A 17,897-nucleotide genomic window follows, 5' to 3' on the forward strand; every position below is an offset into this window, starting at 1 on the left:
TAAGCAAAGTTAGCGATTCAGATATAGAAGAGGTAGAGTAGGAGCCGTAGAGGGTAAGCAGAATCAGAGATCCGGGGTTGAGGCAGGCTATCGTCCACTCGTCACAGGGCACATGTGCAAGAACCGCCAAAGGTTTCTATATCTAAGCAAGGACAGTAGTGTGAGGCTCTGGCCATCGCCGGCTCTAGGATTCAATCTAGAAGCGCGCCTAGAGCGGTTCCTGACAAGTAGACGGAGTCTAGGTTCAGCACGGTTCCTGGATTATATATATGGGCGCTGGTTCTGCTCTTTCCGAGATATTGAAGATGATATGTCCATGGCGAAGAATCGAGTGTGTAAAGAGTTGTGTTTGAGGCGATTAAACAGTTTCTGAAAAGATCCTGGTGATGCAACGGCAACCTTGCTATATAATAACGTTGCACTAGTCTTACGGGCTGTGTTGAAGATATTTAGCTCGGTAATTAAAACAAGTGCGGTGATGCAAAGAGTACTGGCTAAGATGAATAAATGGGCTCTAGCAAAGAGGTTAGGACCACACCGTACGACAGCGGTTGGGGTGTATATACTAGGCTGTGTGCAAAGCACATCGTGAATGTGAAAGGTTTAGGAGGGGTTATCGTAAACAGTGTGGATCGGAGAATTGTAGTGACAAGCAGAAAAGTGGAGCAGTCAGTTGTGGTGCAATGGAGAAGGATAGTGGGGAGGACTGGGTGCCTTTCTAGCTTCATCCACGCCCCTCTCTGCCCAATGACGACCGGTTCTCACCTCAGCCAACACATCAAGGTCCAACTCCACTCCAGATGAAACATGGCACCTGGAGTGACTGAGTCACTTGCTTTTTCTAACCGTACGGCACTCGAGGTTTTTATGAGGCAAAAGCAAACCCACCTTGATGTGTTGCGGCGTGATTGGCCGGGGGCGTCGACGATGGTTGAACAGCTCATAAGGTATGAACTGGGGTCTCAATGCATACTATTGACGTATACCAGCTGCTATATCCTGCGAGTGCCCCCCTGAATATTGCAGTTGGTTGTATTTGCAATCGTGCCTGTTTGACCGTTTCCCCTCCTTCTGGAGCTTTTTGCGATCTGTTGGTATTTCTATTCCACAAGTTCTGTCGAGTTGAGGGAGAGCAGAGGTAAACGATAGACACAATGGTCGTCAACGGCAGCAACATGTCAGCGAGGTATGCGCCGAAGCCGGAATTTGACGATGAGGTCGAGGAGTATGAGCAGCCGGAGCTGTCGTGAGTGATCTTACTTTTCTTTTTGTCGCGAGAATCTAGCTAAGGGGCTGTTCTACGTGGTAGACCATACGATACTCGCCTCGTCATCGTCTTGATGGGTCCTGGCGAGCGCAAATACTCCATCCCGGAATACTACCTCAAGCAGTCCCCTGTGTTCGCAGACATCCTCAGCACATACCCTAACTTCATCACCCGGACGACTCCCTGCATCGCACTGCCCGACATCGACGACGACATCACCCACACCATCGTGCACTACCTCCACACCGGCGCCTACCAAACTCTCCGACAAGGCGGCGACTGGACGAAGACAGAGTACCGTCGGAGCGTGCTCGCCTACTCGGCGGCGTCCAAGTACGAACTCCGGGGTCTGCTGACCCTCGCGAAGAAGTACATGCAGAAGCTCGACAAGGATCTGTCCATATTCGATGTCTTGAGTGTCGCCAGGAAGGCCTTCGGGAAGATCCCTGATTATGATCAGTGGTTCTTCAGCACTTATGTCAAGAGCCGCTTGGCAGCCGCCTTCGACGAGGACGAGGATTTGTTCGAGAGCCCGCGATTCCAGTATCTCCTTGGCGCGGAGCCAGGCTTCGTCACTTGCTTGGTGCAGGCAATGGTGGCAATCTATGAGGCCAAGTTATCCGAGCTGAAGCAGTTCCCGAGGATAAATGGTGTCCATGACGGCGAGGGAGAGGGGATGAATGGTGATGATGACAGCGGATACCCTACCAGTCCCGGACGAGGATATAACAAGGCAGTGATTTTCATCGAGGAGACCCTGTCTGACCGACCGCCATCAGAGGGTCCTATTTCCGAGGGATATCCTGAATCGGTCCCTGACGACACGGGCCCGATGGAGGCCTTCCCCGCGTTGACCGACGACGTCTACGTTCCTGAGACACATACAGAGGAGAGGTATGCCCCAGCTGACGAGCCGATCGCTGAAGAGTCCTTTCCAGAGACCCAGGCTCAGGATCAGGCTCAGGATCAGACTCACCCACAAGAACCGGAGAATCCGCCGGCGACTGATCGCTGGACTACATGGCGGGGGTGGGGGAGCAAAGACCGGGACTGGTTCAGGGAGGTGCACGAGTCGCCTGCCCCTGAGAAGCCTGCTCCAGAGGCACGCGTGGAGGAAGCTGTTCCCGAGTACTCGGAGATCCAACGTACAATGACTGAAGAGACAGGGACCGAAAGCGTCCCCGCCGACACGGGGAAGAAGCTGGGGAAGAAGAGCCGGAAGAAGAAGATGCGGGCGCTGTTTTCTTCCGCAGAGGAGCCCAAGGCGGAGCCACAGGCCGCATACTGACGAGATATTGAGCGCACTTAGAAAGACTGTACAAAAGGGTGGTATGTATGTAATTTGAGAAGAGCTTAGTTGCTTCACATTTAATGCGAAATGAATCATCTCCAAAAGAACCCAACCCATCGATAGCCGATAGTCGATAAGCCGATAAGCCCCCGATAAGCCCTCCCCAAACCACACTAACCCCATCCGGACAAGGCCATCATTTTCCAGTTCCTCCATCGCATCGCATCACTTCATCGCAGCCAATCCTCCGTACATCACGACCTCACTTCGCAAACGAACCACCACCCATTTCACACAAGGACTCACCAACCCAACCGCCAAAATGGCCCCCACACCCCTAACCAAATCTCTCCAATTCGAAAAGAAAAACCAATCCATGCCACGCCTCCCAAAACGTACCTCCCCCCCTCCCCTGCCCCCTCCTTCTCACCAAAAACCACCCAACCAACTAATCACCAACTAACCAACCCAGACCTCAAAATCACCAAACGCCCCATCCCGCACCCCCCCACACCCAGTCCCTACAGCGGCTCCTCAACCCCCAAAACCATCTACGTATCGTCCTCATCCCCCATCATGGGCGTCGTGAAGCGCGTGCAGAAGTATCTCCGGGCGGCGGAGAATCGAGCGAGTGCTTCTTTACTTGCTGGTAACAAGAAGGGCGGGGGTGGAGGTGGGGGAAGAAAAGAGCAGATTGCGACGTTGGCGAAGAGTCAGGAGGCGTTGAAGAAGGAAGAGGTGTTTGTGAAGGCGACGGGGCGGGCGATGGAGAGGGCGTTGAAGGTGGGGAAGTGGTTTGAGAGGGATGGGAGGGAGGGGGAGTTTTTGGTGAAGGTGAAGACGGGGAGTGTGCTTGTTGTTGATGATGTTGTTGGTCAGGAGGAGGAGGGGGATGGGGGGGAGGAGGGGGGGAAGAAGGAGGAGAGGGTGGAGAGGTTGAAGAGGGAGATTGAGGAAGGGGGGTTGTCGAAGGCGGCGGTGAGGAAGAGGAAGAGGGATGTTGCTCGTATTGAGGGTGAGGTGCCGGAGTCGAGGACAAGGTGGGTGAATATGGTGGAGGTGGCGGTTTCGTTGAAGTGAGGGGATTTTCTTTGTGGGATGGTATGGTATGGTGAAGAAAATGGGCAGAAAGGTATTATGGCCTTTGGCTTCCACAGATGGCACCTATTATTGTGAGGGGTGGACTACAGCTGCGCGCGCACTGGTGTGATAGCAGCCTGATTCTGCTATGCCTGCTCACTCGAACTACAACTCGTCCGGATACGGCACTGTTGGGAGTCATGTCCGGTGCTATGACAGCAATATCCCAGGGCTCTTGAAAGAATGCCTGACAGTGCACGGATCATGTCCGCACATCATCTATGCAAACGACTATGGCAGCGCGCAGCATAAGCGAAAGTCAACCGCTGGCAACGCCTGGATCCGACAATCACATCTCTACCACTACTGTTACTGGTCTATAATACTGCCGTGTACATTAGAGACAAAGCTTCAGCTATGTTCAAAAAAATCCTGCGCCTTGCTGATAGCGCTGGACGCGAGGCGTCCTAACTCCATCACGAAATCCTCAAAAAGCTTGATCTGATGGGTCGACAATCGCGGGATCTCCGGTGGTAAACGAGCCCGGATATGGGTTGGAACTGATGTGATCAAATCCAAATCGTCATCACTGCCTTCGCTCAGCGGGTTGAGGAGGATGTTAGAGAAAAGGTGGCAGATCGCCGTCAGGAAATAGGGCAGACAGGACCTGCGACAGCTTAGCGACTTAGAAATGCAACAAAGAAGATATGCGAATACCTCAGATTATTCTTATCAAAGTGAAGCCGGTCATCGAGGAATTTCTGCAGCATTGATCGACTGGCTTCAACGCTGATAGCAAGGCTGGAGCCCGCTTCGGACGTGTCATGATTTTGAACCCAGACAGAACACTTTCCGCTGGCTTGGTGGATCATGGCCATGCAGTACAAGTATTGCAGCTGAAAGAGTGTATTGGGGCGTACTGATGGCGTCGGTCTCCCTATTGATAAGCCGTGGCCGATTGCGAGCGGGGATGGACATTCTCCAGGTTTCCAAGGCATCGTCAAGGTCGCGAATAGTGCTCAGTAATTGAGCATCGGTCTGACGCAAAGCTTTCATGGAATAGAGGCCGTGGTAGACCTGAGACTGAAGAATAGCAAGACGTATGCAGGTGAGGAACTCCGGAGTAGTCTGCTGGACATGAGGGTGGGTAAGGTCGCAGTGAGTCTCGTCGAGGCACGGAGGATGGCCGGTCCGTAGACTAAACTCCTTGTCGATGATATAACATATCCAGAACAAATCCCGGATATGCAGATTCGTCCTGAATTGGTCGTCATTGATGTAGACTGGAGCGAGGTGGCCATTGAGGTGAAAGATGAATCGCGTTGACGTCGCTAATAACATCTCGAGATAGAAGATGTTGCCTGTAACTACCAGAGAACAGAGACACTGATAGTACACGTGTCAGCATAGCATATCCCCTCCAGGAATTATTGTCTCCCAACAATGGTGTCCCCAATCACATCCAGGGTACCTTACTAGCATCAAGACAGTCTGGAGACCATCTAAAGTGACCGACTCAAGCAACAAACCGGGCAGCAGCTTGTAAGCCGCGAGAACATGATCCTCTGCATGCATGACTTGATGTCCATGAGGAATCGAAGATGACAAACACACGGCCGTAAAGGCGTGTATACAAGCCCTGGCACTGTCGGCCCCAGGAGATGAGACGGTAGTTTCATCATGGTATGCTGCCTTGATCGTGGACTCAAGAAGCTCTCGATCAACAAATGGAAACAATTTGGAAAAGACCGATTGTTTCCATTCGTCAAGCAAATGAATCACGGTCGCCTTCTCCGGCAGCGCCACGGAATGTGGAACGCCTGTAGATGTCATTTGGCTGGATGTAGATGGCCATGGTGACATGTAAGCTAGGTTCACCTCTTGGCCGGTGCGTGCTTTGATCCACTGTCGGCCGGTGGATGAGAAGAAAGGCAGGCCATTGAAGGTGCAGAGGTTCCCCAGAACATGTCCTGCGACATGGAAATTGCTCTGAGAATCTACCCCTGATATTGAGTCGGGATTGTGACGTCTCGACGGCGGACTCGATCGACGGTTGGGATCTGCATACCATCATGATGGAATTAGTGCCATGCATAAGCCAGGTTTGAGCTTAGAGATTGTAGAAAGAAACCTGAAAGGTGTGACGATCTGGCTGAGTAGACTTCATCACGCACATTCGGAGGCTCAGATTCAGGACTTGCCAAAGAGCCGAGTCGGTACTTGGCTCACTCATGGCAGACTCACCTTGAGAGCACACCTAGTGAGATTAGTGATAGAAATGTGCAAGTGACTACCTTGTGGAGCGAGTGTTTCTCTCGAAGTGGGCTGTCGGGTGCTGAAAGCAAGTCTTAGCAACTTTCACTGCTGCATCAGAAGTCCATACTCGGGATGTTGACGGGCTTTTGAGAGCTCTTCATTTCGTTCCTTATTGCGCTTGAAAGTACAAGGAAGATCGTGATGATGGCACCAGTTGCACCGGGGCGTCGCTGCATCGCACTGGATCTAAATAGTAGATTCGGTTAAGAACGGATCGGATCGCAGGTCAGGAGATGTCACCTTTCGCTTGTAGCATGAATCACAAGCGCGGCAGATCCGCCGTCGACGCTTAGGTCCAGATTTGGCTACTGGTGCGCCCGAAAGCATGATCGGAGATGGCCTTCTGGGGTGTAACCATGTCGCGGAACACCTTGAGCTGGATGTGAGGCGTCAGTGGCGATCATCCATGTCTCAGGAGGCTTATCACGTGAGAACGGCATCAAAATATATCCTGCAAACACTCGAGCCACCGGACCAGGTGGCATACGCATTTCTAACAGCCTGGGCATATGTCAAGTAAGACAGAAAAGCATGAAATAATCATTCATCGCTCGGCTGAAAAAAGAAGTATGCTATGAGAGACTAATACACAAAGGCGGGTGAGCCTTTACATGACCTGCTTCTGCCCATGAGAAAGAGACATCAACATAGAAAGAAAACCCACTGCTGCCAGGGATTCGTTACTGGAACAACAGGGTGTGGTGATATCTAGGAACAACAGGAAAGTGTGAGAGTGAGAGAGAGTCATGCAAGTTATGCAACAAAGATAACTGCACATAAGAAGATGTCAAGAAAAGAATAAATGGGAATAACGGGAACGAAGATAAAGAAACCCACAAAACCAACGCATAAACCCTGTTCGGATCAGAATACAAGATGGGCAAACTGTAAGATAAAACCAAGGGAGGATCAGAAAGAAAGGTATGAAAGATCGGAGGTAATCACTGGAACACCAAGGCGCTTTTCGGTGTTATTGAACGCAAAAGACAAATGCTCCAACAGGGGCAACAGGAAAGACATGACATTTAAGACGGTTTATTTGTCCATCTTCTGCCACCCATTCAGGTAGGCCATCAACCCAACGCCTAGAAGCACAACCCCCAGCATCGACGCAAATGGACTGGACTGTTCCAAGACGTCATGCCGGTGGGATTGCTTCGCGAAGGTTGTCGCGTTGTCCATGCCTTTGGTAGGGGACGTGGCTGAGAGCTGCGGTTGCTCGGCGCAAACGCTTGCCTGCTCGTCGGCAGTCTTGGGCATGTCAGACGGGGCATCTTCCGGGATATCCGCACTCTTTTGCGCATCAGGCACGGATTCGCGCTGAGCACGCTCCGCGCGCTCTTGCCGCAGAGTTTCAATCATCTCTGCTAGCGACTTCCGCGCCTCGGCAGACTCATTCTCCGCTAGATCTGCCCGGTCCTTGAACATTGTGACTTGCTTCTTCATCTCCTCCATCTCCTGTATCATTGTCTCCAGACGGCGTTGTAAAACATCGGTTGGGCTTTCTGGTAGCGGCTCCTTTTCAGCATCAGGCAAGACAATTTCTGTGGTTGGAGCTTCGGCTTCTGGCATCACAGTCTGTGAGTCTTCTGTCGAAGCGATTTGTACCGTGTTCTCACGGTCTAAATCAGCGTCTCCAGACACAGGGTCCGAAGCAGCTTGGTTGGATTGCATTTCTAGGCTCCTGGCCTTTTCCTCCGCAGACTCGCGCGCATTCCGCTCCTGAATCAGTAATGCTTCCAGCTCCTTAACACGGGCGCCCTGGCTATCCAGCTCCCTCTTTGCGGACGACAAAGCTTCGATGAGCGACAAGATCTGGCTGTTTTCGCGTGTCACAGGCGAATTGGTGCCAAGTTTGGTTTTATCTGGTTCAGGACGCTTCAACGGAGGGAGCGCATCTGTGCCATTTCGCGGCAGAGCATCCGGCTTTTCGGGCAGCGGTTGCTGCGGCGGGGGCGCTGGAGGCTCGGAGAAGCGGGAGAAAGAGTCGACGCGAGGCATTTTTGGTCGTCCGTTGACTGGACGAGCAGCGTTACTATCCGCTGGTGGTGGTTTCGCTTTCTCCTTTTCGATATATCCAGGTTTCATTATTGTCGTCAGGAACTCGTCCGTTTGGCGGAGCTCTTGAGTCTGCTGCTTAGCCTGTTTCATTTCGCTCTGAAAACCAAACCATTAGCGTAAGCCAGGTGAGCGTGACTTCAACCACATACCGTAAGGCGTTTGACGACTTGTTCAATGGATATAGGTGAATTCCAATAGTTCATCTGTCGCTGCTGTTGCATGGCGTTGAACTGGCTGCTAGCCGCGCTTTGAGCACTGCGGTTGCTCATGGTGCTCCCCGACCGCCCCCGAAGATGCGACATTGGTTGACTGAGGGGGGACGGAAGGAGTCCATTTCCAGAAGCTGGATCTAGGTCGCCTAGCGTGAGATCAAGAATATTCGGAATGCTGCTGTATATCCCAGCATGTTCAACCTTTGCTGAAACCTTATGGTGGACAATTGTCTTTTGGTCTTCGCTGACAATGTCTATTCCTAGCTCTAGCGTGTCGTTTTCGCGGAGCTCGTGGGGATCCGATTCGCGGTTTTCCGGAGACAGTCGCTGTCCATTAACAAAGGTACCATTCGACGACTTCACATCTCGGATCCAGATCTTTCCGCTCTTGTCTGCCCAGATTTCGGCGTGCTGCCGGGAGAGCACTTTGGAATCGAAGTAGCCGTTCACCGGTGTTGGTACGGTTTTCGCATTCGTCTGGCGTCCAATGCGTAATATATCCGGGTAGAACGGAACATTGATCTGCTTCTTGTCGAAGGTACCGTTAATCGGCAAGAGGGTCAGGATGGCGGGCGGATCGCCTGCTGGCGCGCTTCCGGCGCGGACGCCATTCTGCTGGGAAGCTTGGAGCATGTGTTGAGAAGGGACGATAGAAGATGGTTGGTGGATTGCGGTCATCGCAGAGGAGGCTCCTGGACCGGAGGAAAAAGCCGGCATAGCTTGAGACCGAGCGTTGCTCAACCCAGCCACCGGCTCCGACTTGGAACTGGGCCAAACGTTGCGCGAAGACTTCTTCTTTGACGACCAAGTAGCTGATTCAACGTTGTTCACGTGTCCTGCATTCGAATTCTGCGGCGTAGTAATAGCGGTCGAGGTGGATGAAGTAGATCCTATGGAAGAGGAGGAATTCGATCTCTGAACGGTCCTCCGCGGCAAAAATGTCCGTGAGACTTCTTCCGCGTCCATTGAAGACAGAGCACCTTGTCCTCCGTTACCAGAGTCGAACCATCCCAAGCGAGGGCCCGATTGCACACTAGGTGGTGATGCCACAGCAGTCATGGAGAAGGGTCGAGGGTTGTGTGGTAGAAGGAGCTCTATCTCATAGGCGCTGTTCCGTTCAACGGAAAGGGGATCGTCTAATATGCAAGAAGAAGCAGCGTTAGGGGTAGAACCGCCCGGGAGAGCCCGTCGCGACGGACCTCAGGGGCAGAAAGTATATAGCGATGGGCGGCGCGCCAAAATATGTTGATATCGATCCGATCGGCTGGTGAAAGAAGGTCACGTTAGCAATTGTCCGGAAGACCCCCCATAAACACCGAGTCCGTTCCGCAACGACGCAGCAGCGCCTGGCACGGTCGAGTCCACCCCCACCGCCGAGCTCGGATGGCAAACTTACCACTGTAGGATGGATCTGGACAGGTGAGATTAAGTGAGGTCGGATGAGAAACAGGAAGGCGCTTCTGATCAAGGAGGCGTGGAGGGAGGGAGGTCTTGGCCCGAACCGAGGAGCGAACGGACCAAGCGACCGGCCAGCAAGGAAGACGGGGCACGAGACGGGTCTGCCGCCTTGCACAGGCTCCTAAGCCGCCGAAACAATGAGTCGTCGCACTAGATCAGACGATTCAGGAGCAAATCTCATCGGGAGCCACCAACTGCGGCGGGAGAAGAGACCCGATCAGCTCACGGCTTCCTTCGAGCCTACGCCTGAGGCCAAAAGTCACGTGATTTTCACACGTGTGGCTGAGGTAAGCTGCACGGACCGTCCACCAGGCCGAATGAGGTAGGCGGTATCACGTGTTTCTGGGCCTCGGGTTTCGATGCGCCCACCGTTGGAGCTTTCCTGCCGACTCTATACCTCTGCAGTCCGCAAGTCTCAACCATTCACGGGAACCTGGTGTGGTGCTGTCAAGCTTCCTACGCTCACTGTATTTGTATTTGTCACCGCGTTGAAAATGCCCGTCGTTGCTGGTCCTCCCCAAGGGCATGGCCCCTCCACGTTGGAGAAGAGTTAGTCCACCACCTCCAACATTCACCAGATGGATCCTCTTTAAACTGTCTATACGGATTAACTAACTTGCTCTACAGTGAAGATGGGTGCTCTGATGGGCTCCAGTATGTGAATTAGGTCATACTCCCTCAGTCTCGTGCTAATTCCATTCAACAGCTGTCGGAGGCATCATGGGTTTCATCATCGGTCAGTTTACAACACATCCCGCTTCCTGTAATCCCACTAATCTGGACTAGGAACCGTTACCATCTTCCAATACGGAGCCGGACCTAACGGTGTCATGCGCACCCTGGGTAAATACATGCTGGGTTCTGGTGCTACTTTCGGGTAGGTTGCGGGATTTTCTTGCGACTGTTCCATATGACCACACGATCTATATTGCTCGACGGGGCCTAGACTAACATATTGCTCATAATAGCCTGTTCATGTCTATCGGCAGCGTCATCCGTTCCGAAGGCCCTCACAATGATGCCTGGCTCCGCGCCCGTGGTCCCCCCATGATGCTCCCCCGCCAGAGCCCTCTGCGCCCTATGCGCGAGTAAACGCTCTATGAGATGGGGATAATATCAATTGGAGCGTGGAATTTGCGAGACGGAAGGGAAACTGTACGATAGCATATCCTGGATCATGGAACAATGGTTGAGGAATAATTACCGACGTCGAGACGATGCAGAGCAGTGGTGGCTGTATAATGTACATAGGAGCTGCCTAGTCACCCGATGCGATGCAACGTATCTGGGCGTCGTAACAATGTTCCATTAGGTTAATTTAATGGATATCATGAATGATGAATAGTCCATATGTATGCTTGACAGATGGAGCAACCACATTTACCAGATTGACTCTATACTCGTGAGTCAGTGCAACGGTCCAGAATTAGAAACCACAATATCTATACTATATCAATCTCACAAGCGCCATTCCGCTATCACAAACCCAGAAAACCATCTATACCGTCTAAAAAAAACACCGAATTCTATACCATCTATCTATACAACAATTCCATCCAGAACGGAGAGAACCCACTCACCAACCCACCTATTCCCACCTAACCACACCCTCACCACCCCCCTCCCCAACTTCATTCTACACCTTCTTCGGCAACCAAACCAACCACCCCACCCCAATACAAAACTTAATCCCCGCAGCCAGCCAAAACGTCGACGCCATCCCCCCGGCACTCCGATTCAACCACCCCCCGACAATCGCCCCAATCAACAATGCCACCACCCCCGCAACCCTCCTATTCCTCTTCACATTCTGCACAGCGAGAATATTCTTATCCGAGGCAATATCAAAATACACGCTCGTGATGACGACGCTCGGGATCTCATTAAACCCTAGCGAGCGAGTGGAGTTGATGGACCCGGAGGACTGGAATGCGAGGAGGCCGATGGGGATGAGGTCCAACAGGGGGTGGTGTTGGTGATCTGTGACGGCGGAGTCGGATTTGGAGATTAACCCGGCTTGGAGGAGCGAGACGGCGATCACGATTAGGAGGACTTGGACCATGAAGGAGGCGAAGAGTGTGCCGCGACGTGTTGGGCCGAGGAGACGGCCCGCGCGACTGAACATGAATGAACCTGTCACGAAACTGCTGATTGAGACGAGGGATTTTAGCCAGCTCCAGTGGCTGTCGGTTGGGAGGTTGGCGGCGCCGAGGCCGAGGACTACGGTGTTTCCTATTGTAGGCAAAGGGGGGTTGGGTTAGTGGTGGTGGTGGTGGTGGTAAGGTGAGGTGAAGGCTGGGGGGAGGGGGTGGGATGATGGTGAAAGGGGGTGGTGGGTGGTGGGTAGTGACGCACCGGTTTGCATTGCGAGGAAGCAAGACCAAGCATTGAAGGCAGAACTGTCGCAGAGACCGGTGACAAAGCACAGAATAATGCAGATGATATCGGCATAGTTGCTATCGACGGTTTGGAGTAATCGTCTTTCTTTACTGGTGGTGCGCGACTTGTCGACGCTGGACGATTCCACGACTGGGAGGCCCGGTGATTTTGGGTGGGAGGGCTCTGACATCACTTGGGTGGAGATCTAAAAGAAACAGTGCGCAGGATGGGATATATATGTACAAGGATCGGGGTGTTGCAGAGTATGCAGAGTATGCAGACAGTATGCAGCGCAGTGGAAAATATAATAAGGATGCTATATTTGGCTAGAAGTTGATCGGAAGATCCCAGCTGAAAGGGCGACCAGCTTTTCTACCCTAAACCCTAAATCAGATCTATCATCACCACTCACCACCAGTAGGAGATTAATTGACTCCTTTCAGCAAAATCTCCGTGGGAAGGAAAGAAAAAAAAAATAAAGCTTTGGAAGGTGATACGAACCCGCGCGATTTCTGGGTCGTAGCACGCAATTGACGGCTGGCGGCGCCATCAGCCTTATTGCGGCAGCCCTATCGACCATGGACAAATGGCAATGGCCCATCTGGCGTTCGAGGGTGGGTTGACTGGGAGCCCGGGACATCGGCATTGTAGAGAGTGGATATCGGCCCACAAGGCTGACGGGGGAGGGCTTCATTGGGTGGTCTGGTTGCACAGTCTGATTCAATGATGGGTTGTGGCCCTGTGGGAATGAGTGGAAGCTAAATTAAAGTTGGAACAGAAGAGAAAACAGACATTGAGAGGGATATTAAGGTAAACAAAAAAGAGTGGGAGGAAAGCGCCAAAAATAGCATCCTCCCCCGGACTGCTCGGAGCACTGGATAGGAACCAAAAAGGTCGTGCCCGGGATCGAACCGGGATTGCTGGAATCAGAATCCAGAGTGATGACCATTACACTACACAACCGTCTTTGATGAAGAGTCATTGAACCTTTAACATTATAAAGAAAACTATGTGCCATCATTGTTTTGAAGCATCTTGTGACAGTTGGATTCATTAGTGTAAAGCTGTATCTAAGAATACTACTGGCGAACTAAAGATTGGCTGTGCCTATTTAGCTTGGCCATCTGCTTGCATTGCTTTGTCGTAAAAGCGCGGTCGTGATCATGAAAACAGTTGTTATACTGGCTGAATCAACAGAAGGCTCATGTGCTAAAATACACCCAGAGAATCGCATATCTTTCATGGCAGTCCCGTGAAGTAGCGACACAGAACTTGGCTATGTTATTCGTGCTCGACATTCATGATGACACTTGCTTATAGCTTCGCAAGATTCAACATCGGTGATGTCCACGTCTCTTTGATAAGGTCAGCACACTTCTCGCCAATCCCGTAGGCAGGCATTTGAGTATGTCCCCCATGCAATGTGGGCATCACACTGCAGTCTGCGACACGGAGACCTGTGATCCCTCGCACACGCAATTTGTTATCGAGAACAGCTCGAGGATTGCTATCAGAACCCATTGCACAGGTCCCTGCAGCGTGGTAGCCTAGGACCATCCATTAGGCTCGACTGTGATGACTGATACGAGGTGTGAGACTTACATGTTGTTGCATGTTCCTTCACATAAGGAATCCACTCTTCCCTTTTGGTGTAGGTGTGGTGTGTCAAATGAGGTGGCCAAGATCCTTTCACAATGTCCTTCGTCCCAGCGCCCTTGGTAATAATCTCGTTCGCGAATCTGCATGCCTCACTCAACACGAGAACGTCCAGCGGATCGGCAAGGTAGTTGCAGTCCACCACTGGGTTCTCCAGGGGGTTCTTTGACTTCAGGGTGACGCTTCCACGGGACCTAGGCGAAAATAGCTCTGCAATAATCGAGAATGCGTGTTTACGATCGATAGGAAATTGATCAAATTGCTTAGGGCCACCATAGCATTCCGTGGTGAAGAACTCAACATTCGGCTGTTTAGGTGTCAGTCCCATAGGATCACGGCCTGGTTGCCGTGGCGCATTCTTCCACAATGGTTCATGCTTAAGACGGTCGTCTAAGCGCGCAAAGGCAAAGGAGCCAAAGGGGAATTTTGACAAAAACCCCTGCTTTTTCTCCCTCCAAAGTGCGTAGGTCTTGTCATAATTGTCGTCGTGATAGACGAGATGATCGCTTGTGAGACCGGGTTTCTCTGTTTCGTAGAACATGAAGACAATCTAAATACCTTGATCAGATGCGGGATTTCGAATCTTGGCCGGTGTGGCTGTGCCTTGGGTACCGGATACTGACCAGGTGATCCAGAAGGTTCTGTCCAACGCCAGGCAGGTCGACCAAGCATTCAATACCGTTTCGCCGCAGTTCCTCCTTTGGACCAAGTCCAGACCTCATGAGGATGGTGGGGCTGCAATACGCACCGCTGCTGATGATTACCTCCCTTGTCGCGTACAACGATTGCTGCCCATTCGCTGTCACCACCACAACGCCGTCTGCTTTCAGCCCGCTGGGGGTCTTCTTAAAGAGCACCCTATCTACAGTGGTATCTGTCATGATGGTGACGTTGCTGCGATGGAACCCGTTTGTTATAAAGTCTCCACTAGTTGTACGAAGACCATTGTATACTGTGCGTGGTACATGGCCACAGCCATGGGGCGTCTCGCCAGTTGTGAACATGTCGTGGTCCAGTGGAAGGCCTTGGGAGACGAACGAGTCCATTATGAGCTGAGAAATCGGCGCGAGGTCATGTGGTTCGACGTGGAGAGGACCCGACTGTCCGTGGAATCGATCAGCGGCTTGAAACCAAGGTTTGTTGTGAAATGTTTCGGCCTGGAGAGTAGAAATTAGCGTCCCATGGCTCAACCATCCTCGCGCCTTCTTAGAAAAATAGAGCAGCCCAGACCTTTTGCATGTACTTGAAGAATTCTTCTCCACTCCATCCATCCAAGCCCCAATCGTCATAATCCTGCTTGCTGCCGCGTATGCAAAGCGTGCCGTTGCAACCGCTACAGCCACCCAAGAACTTGCCTCTGCTGAGCTTGACTTGACGATTGTTGACACCGGACATTGGTGAAGTGACGATGTTCCAATCCGTCTTGTCGTCGAGAAGACTAGCCCAACTAGTTCGATAAGCATCCATCAACCGAAGGTCAGGCGTATAACGAACCCGCCAACCATATGCACATTCTCGAGGTCCTTATGATGTTGTCCTGCTTCGATAACCAGGATCCGTATGTGCGGATTCTCAGCCAGGCGTCCAGCCACCACGCACCCCGAAGTGCCGCCCCTGCGGTTCAACAAGAGATCAGAATTGATAACAAAAAGAAAAATAATCAAATAGCTCTACAAGGAAGAAACTCACCCGCAGATGATGTAGTCATATGAGTCCGCCATTTTGCGGACCGTGTGAGATCGGTGAATCGATCGTTCGAAGGGTAGAGGCTAAATCCGGGGAAACCTCCATCGAGATCGGATGGCCAAGGGGACTAGCCCCTCTTTAAATATATGGGTTGCACAGGTCTAGAGGGCAAATGGACCCTATTCCGCAGCTATACGGCCCTGAAGGAATGCCAAGGTAGCCAAGTGGAATGCCATTCCGCGCTGGCAATCCGCTAACGAGTCTGGTTGGCGATTAGTTTGAGCCCTCTGCCAATCGACAGCACCGCCCAGATTGGACTCCACCTGAGGCCTCACTTGTGATTTGTGGCGGTGAGGTCGATCAAATTGGTCCACCGGGAGCTCTAAAGCCTATAAAGACCAAGAAAGGACAAAGGAGAGACAAGGTTTGCGGGGTAAGCGCAATAGCCCCGGTTCAGTTGGGGAATAACGGAAATATGCGGATATAGCCTTAGGGGCCACCTTGCTTCCACTAACCAGCGCCTGCCTGTACAGAGGGTGGCGGGCAAATTCCGCATAGCTTAATATTCGCGTTTAAATGGATTCCTTGTCGTCGTGCGGGGATTTGCCACCCTCACCATACAACTTATTCGTCTCTTCCAATCCCTTCCCGGAAGTTTCAGGCAGGAAGAACCACGCAAACACGAGCCCTAGCAAAGACATCCCTGTAAAAAACCAGAAAGTGCCTTTAGGTGTCAATGAGAGCAGCATCAATGTGGTAGCCTATGAAGGTTAGTCAATACCCTCCGAGGGTTAACGGAGCACGAAGAACGGACCTTGGAGATTCCGATCCGGTTTGCATAATGCCATAAAGTGACGAGGCTTACACCTGCAATTCGAACACCTAGAGGGAAGGATTCTGCTGTGATCAAATACTGGATGGAGTTCCAGCCTAAAGCCCATCCAACACCGATGAAGTAGATCATCACGATCGCGCCAATGGCAGCGTGCTTCGTTGCTGGCCCTTGCGAGTCACCCGATAGGGAGGAATAAACGGTGAGAAATATCGAGTCATAAGTCAGAGCGATAACCTGGATGACAAGACCAAGATATAAGGTCTTCCTTCTGCCCAGGGAATCTATCAAGAACAAAGCAGATATCAAGGCAAATGCGAACTTGACAGCACCGAAAATGGCTGTCGTGAAGAGTTTTTGCGACTGTCCTTGGATTCCGAAGATTCCGAACAACTCTGGTGCATAGGCTGTAGAGGTATTAGCTTGAGTACCTGAGCACAATGTAAGCAGGAAGTGAGACTTGCTTGTTACTGAATTTGGGCCGGACCATTCGCCCAGGCACTGCAAAACACACACAAAAGCAATCCGTTTCAAATGGTCTTTGGTTCCAAAGAGCCTTTTCAGTGCTCCAAGGAAGCGCGCTCCTGATGTCACCTGGCCTTCAATATCAAGCTGAATTTGAGCATTAGATACCTCGATGTGAATTCCCGGATCCAACGGCGACAGGTTCCATAATCGTGCAAGAGAATGGAGTGCTGCTCTAGGGCGGCCCTGTCGACACAAAAACCGGGGACTCTCTTCACAAAACAAGGAAGCAACTAGAAGCAAGCCTGCCCACATGATCTGAACGCTCTGCGGGATGACCCACTGTTTGGCACTCGAGTTGGGGATGTGAATAGACGCTCCCCATATGGAGAAGTACTGCAGCATGTCAACATGTTGATCTACATCTCTTCTCGTGGCATGCTTACCCCAATCATGATCCCCAGGTATTCGGACATGCCGTATGTACCCACAAGCATCCCACGAATCTCCTTGGGAGCCACCTCGCCGAGATAGATGGGAGCGACTACACCAAATTGTCCGATACCAAGGCCCATGATGAAGCGACCTGCATATACCTGCCCAAGGTTGTGCGACGTCATGAATATCAGAGAGCCTATGATCCAGAGCAGGCAACATTGACGAATTGTCCACAGTATTCCGATGCGCTCGCTACACAGAAAAGCGACTATGGCGCCGGGCAGGCTGCCAATGTGCACCATCGACGTGATGTTGGACAAGCGGTTTGCTTGTTGGGACGCACTGAGGTAGTTGGCCTTTAGATGGAACTGGTCGATGAATGATTGTTCTGCAACGGTACTCGCGATAAGGCCGGAATCGAGACCTGTTCTAGGGAGTTAGTGAGCCCCGATGCAGGCGAAGGGGAGGGGCAACCGACCCCTGGCAGCGCCGGAGAACCCGAAACATAGCGCAGCACAGAGAAGCCTGAACGTGAGCTTCTTCAACAAGAGGCGACGCTGGTTCAGGCCTTGCATTTTGGAAGGGAAAGTGAGGATTAGGGTTCAGTGATAAGCATTGAGGGTAAGATGATTGGGAAGCATGTTTGTGTGAGATGGAGGAACCAGGCTTCCTTATCTACGCGATTTCGAAGGCTTCCTTTGCCCACTCCGGGTGAAAGAGTGAGAATTTCCCTGTTAAAACCCACCGAGTCAGGGA

At 51.8% G+C, this 17,897-nt stretch overlaps 8 protein-coding genes and 1 non-coding gene across 9 annotated transcripts; 3 read left to right on the plus strand and 6 right to left on the minus strand.

Moving 5' to 3' along the window:
• The first annotated feature begins 742 nt into the window (after positions 1-742).
• On the plus strand, positions 743-2,643 carry BO80DRAFT_502422 (uncharacterized protein). Its single transcript, XM_025724323.1, has 2 exons — positions 743-1,246; positions 1,310-2,643. Exons 1-2 carry the CDS (start codon positions 1,155-1,157, stop codon positions 2,553-2,555), a joined length of 1,338 nt encoding a protein of 445 aa, XP_025575019.1. The 5' UTR covers positions 743-1,154; the 3' UTR covers positions 2,556-2,643.
• A 159-nt stretch (positions 2,644-2,802) lies between these two features.
• BO80DRAFT_493940 (ribonuclease P subunit p20 family protein) lies at positions 2,803-3,638 on the plus strand (the record flags this gene model as incomplete). Its single annotated transcript, XM_025723848.1, has 2 exons — positions 2,803-2,953; positions 3,031-3,638. The coding sequence occupies exons 1-2, from the start codon at positions 2,881-2,883 to the stop codon at positions 3,636-3,638; spliced, it is 681 nt and encodes a 226-aa protein (XP_025575020.1). The 5' UTR covers positions 2,803-2,880.
• Positions 3,639-4,049: 411 nt separating this feature from the next.
• BO80DRAFT_455602 (uncharacterized protein) lies at positions 4,050-6,281 on the minus strand (the record flags this gene model as incomplete). Its single annotated transcript, XM_025722119.1, has 6 exons — positions 4,050-4,305; positions 4,356-4,571; positions 4,615-5,024; positions 5,115-5,679; positions 6,001-6,140; positions 6,195-6,281. The coding sequence occupies 6 exons, from the start codon at positions 6,279-6,281 to the stop codon at positions 4,050-4,052; spliced, it is 1,674 nt and encodes a 557-aa protein (XP_025575021.1).
• A 708-nt stretch (positions 6,282-6,989) lies between these two features.
• Positions 6,990-9,286, minus strand: BO80DRAFT_455591 (putative cytoplasm to vacuole targeting Vps64; the record flags this gene model as incomplete). Its single annotated transcript, XM_025722118.1, has 2 exons — positions 6,990-8,111; positions 8,165-9,286. The coding sequence occupies 2 exons, from the start codon at positions 9,284-9,286 to the stop codon at positions 6,990-6,992; spliced, it is 2,244 nt and encodes a 747-aa protein (XP_025575022.1).
• Positions 9,287-10,077: 791 nt separating this feature from the next.
• Positions 10,078-11,098, plus strand: BO80DRAFT_407855 (MGR2/ROMO1 family protein). Its single transcript, XM_025717822.1, has 5 exons — positions 10,078-10,234; positions 10,313-10,339; positions 10,392-10,421; positions 10,472-10,562; positions 10,654-11,098. Exons 1-5 carry the CDS (start codon positions 10,180-10,182, stop codon positions 10,775-10,777), a joined length of 327 nt encoding a protein of 108 aa, XP_025575023.1. The 5' UTR covers positions 10,078-10,179; the 3' UTR covers positions 10,778-11,098.
• Positions 11,099-11,198: 100 nt separating this feature from the next.
• On the minus strand, positions 11,199-12,370 carry BO80DRAFT_382845 (YoaK family protein). Its single transcript, XM_025716902.1, has 2 exons — positions 12,041-12,370; positions 11,199-11,917 (listed from the first exon to the last, which is right to left on the minus strand). Exons 1-2 carry the CDS (start codon positions 12,252-12,254, stop codon positions 11,322-11,324), a joined length of 810 nt encoding a protein of 269 aa, XP_025575024.1. The 5' UTR covers positions 12,255-12,370; the 3' UTR covers positions 11,199-11,321.
• Positions 12,371-12,955: 585 nt separating this feature from the next.
• BO80DRAFT_t172 lies at positions 12,956-13,027 on the minus strand. The gene has a single exon. It is a non-coding gene; the product is annotated as a tRNA-Gln (tRNA).
• An 83-nt stretch (positions 13,028-13,110) lies between these two features.
• Positions 13,111-15,505, minus strand: BO80DRAFT_425511 (GMC family oxidoreductase). The gene is made up of 6 exons (XM_025719534.1): positions 15,410-15,505; positions 15,215-15,334; positions 14,951-15,167; positions 14,344-14,877; positions 13,667-14,270; positions 13,111-13,611 (listed from the first exon to the last, which is right to left on the minus strand). Exons 1-6 carry the CDS (start codon positions 15,439-15,441, stop codon positions 13,379-13,381), a joined length of 1,740 nt encoding a protein of 579 aa, XP_025575025.1. The 5' UTR covers positions 15,442-15,505; the 3' UTR covers positions 13,111-13,378.
• Positions 15,506-15,514: 9 nt separating this feature from the next.
• On the minus strand, positions 15,515-17,840 carry BO80DRAFT_95807 (quinate permease). Its single transcript, XM_025724955.1, has 5 exons — positions 17,620-17,840; positions 17,150-17,565; positions 16,703-17,099; positions 16,221-16,645; positions 15,515-16,167 (listed from the first exon to the last, which is right to left on the minus strand). Exons 1-5 carry the CDS (start codon positions 17,714-17,716, stop codon positions 15,979-15,981), a joined length of 1,524 nt encoding a protein of 507 aa, XP_025575026.1. The 5' UTR covers positions 17,717-17,840; the 3' UTR covers positions 15,515-15,978.
• Positions 17,841-17,897: the final 57 nt, after the last annotated feature.

This window comes from Aspergillus ibericus, assembly GCF_003184845.1.
Source record: "Aspergillus ibericus CBS 121593 unplaced genomic scaffold BO80scaffold_21, whole genome shotgun sequence".
NCBI lineage: Eukaryota > Fungi > Ascomycota > Eurotiomycetes > Eurotiales > Aspergillaceae > Aspergillus > Aspergillus ibericus.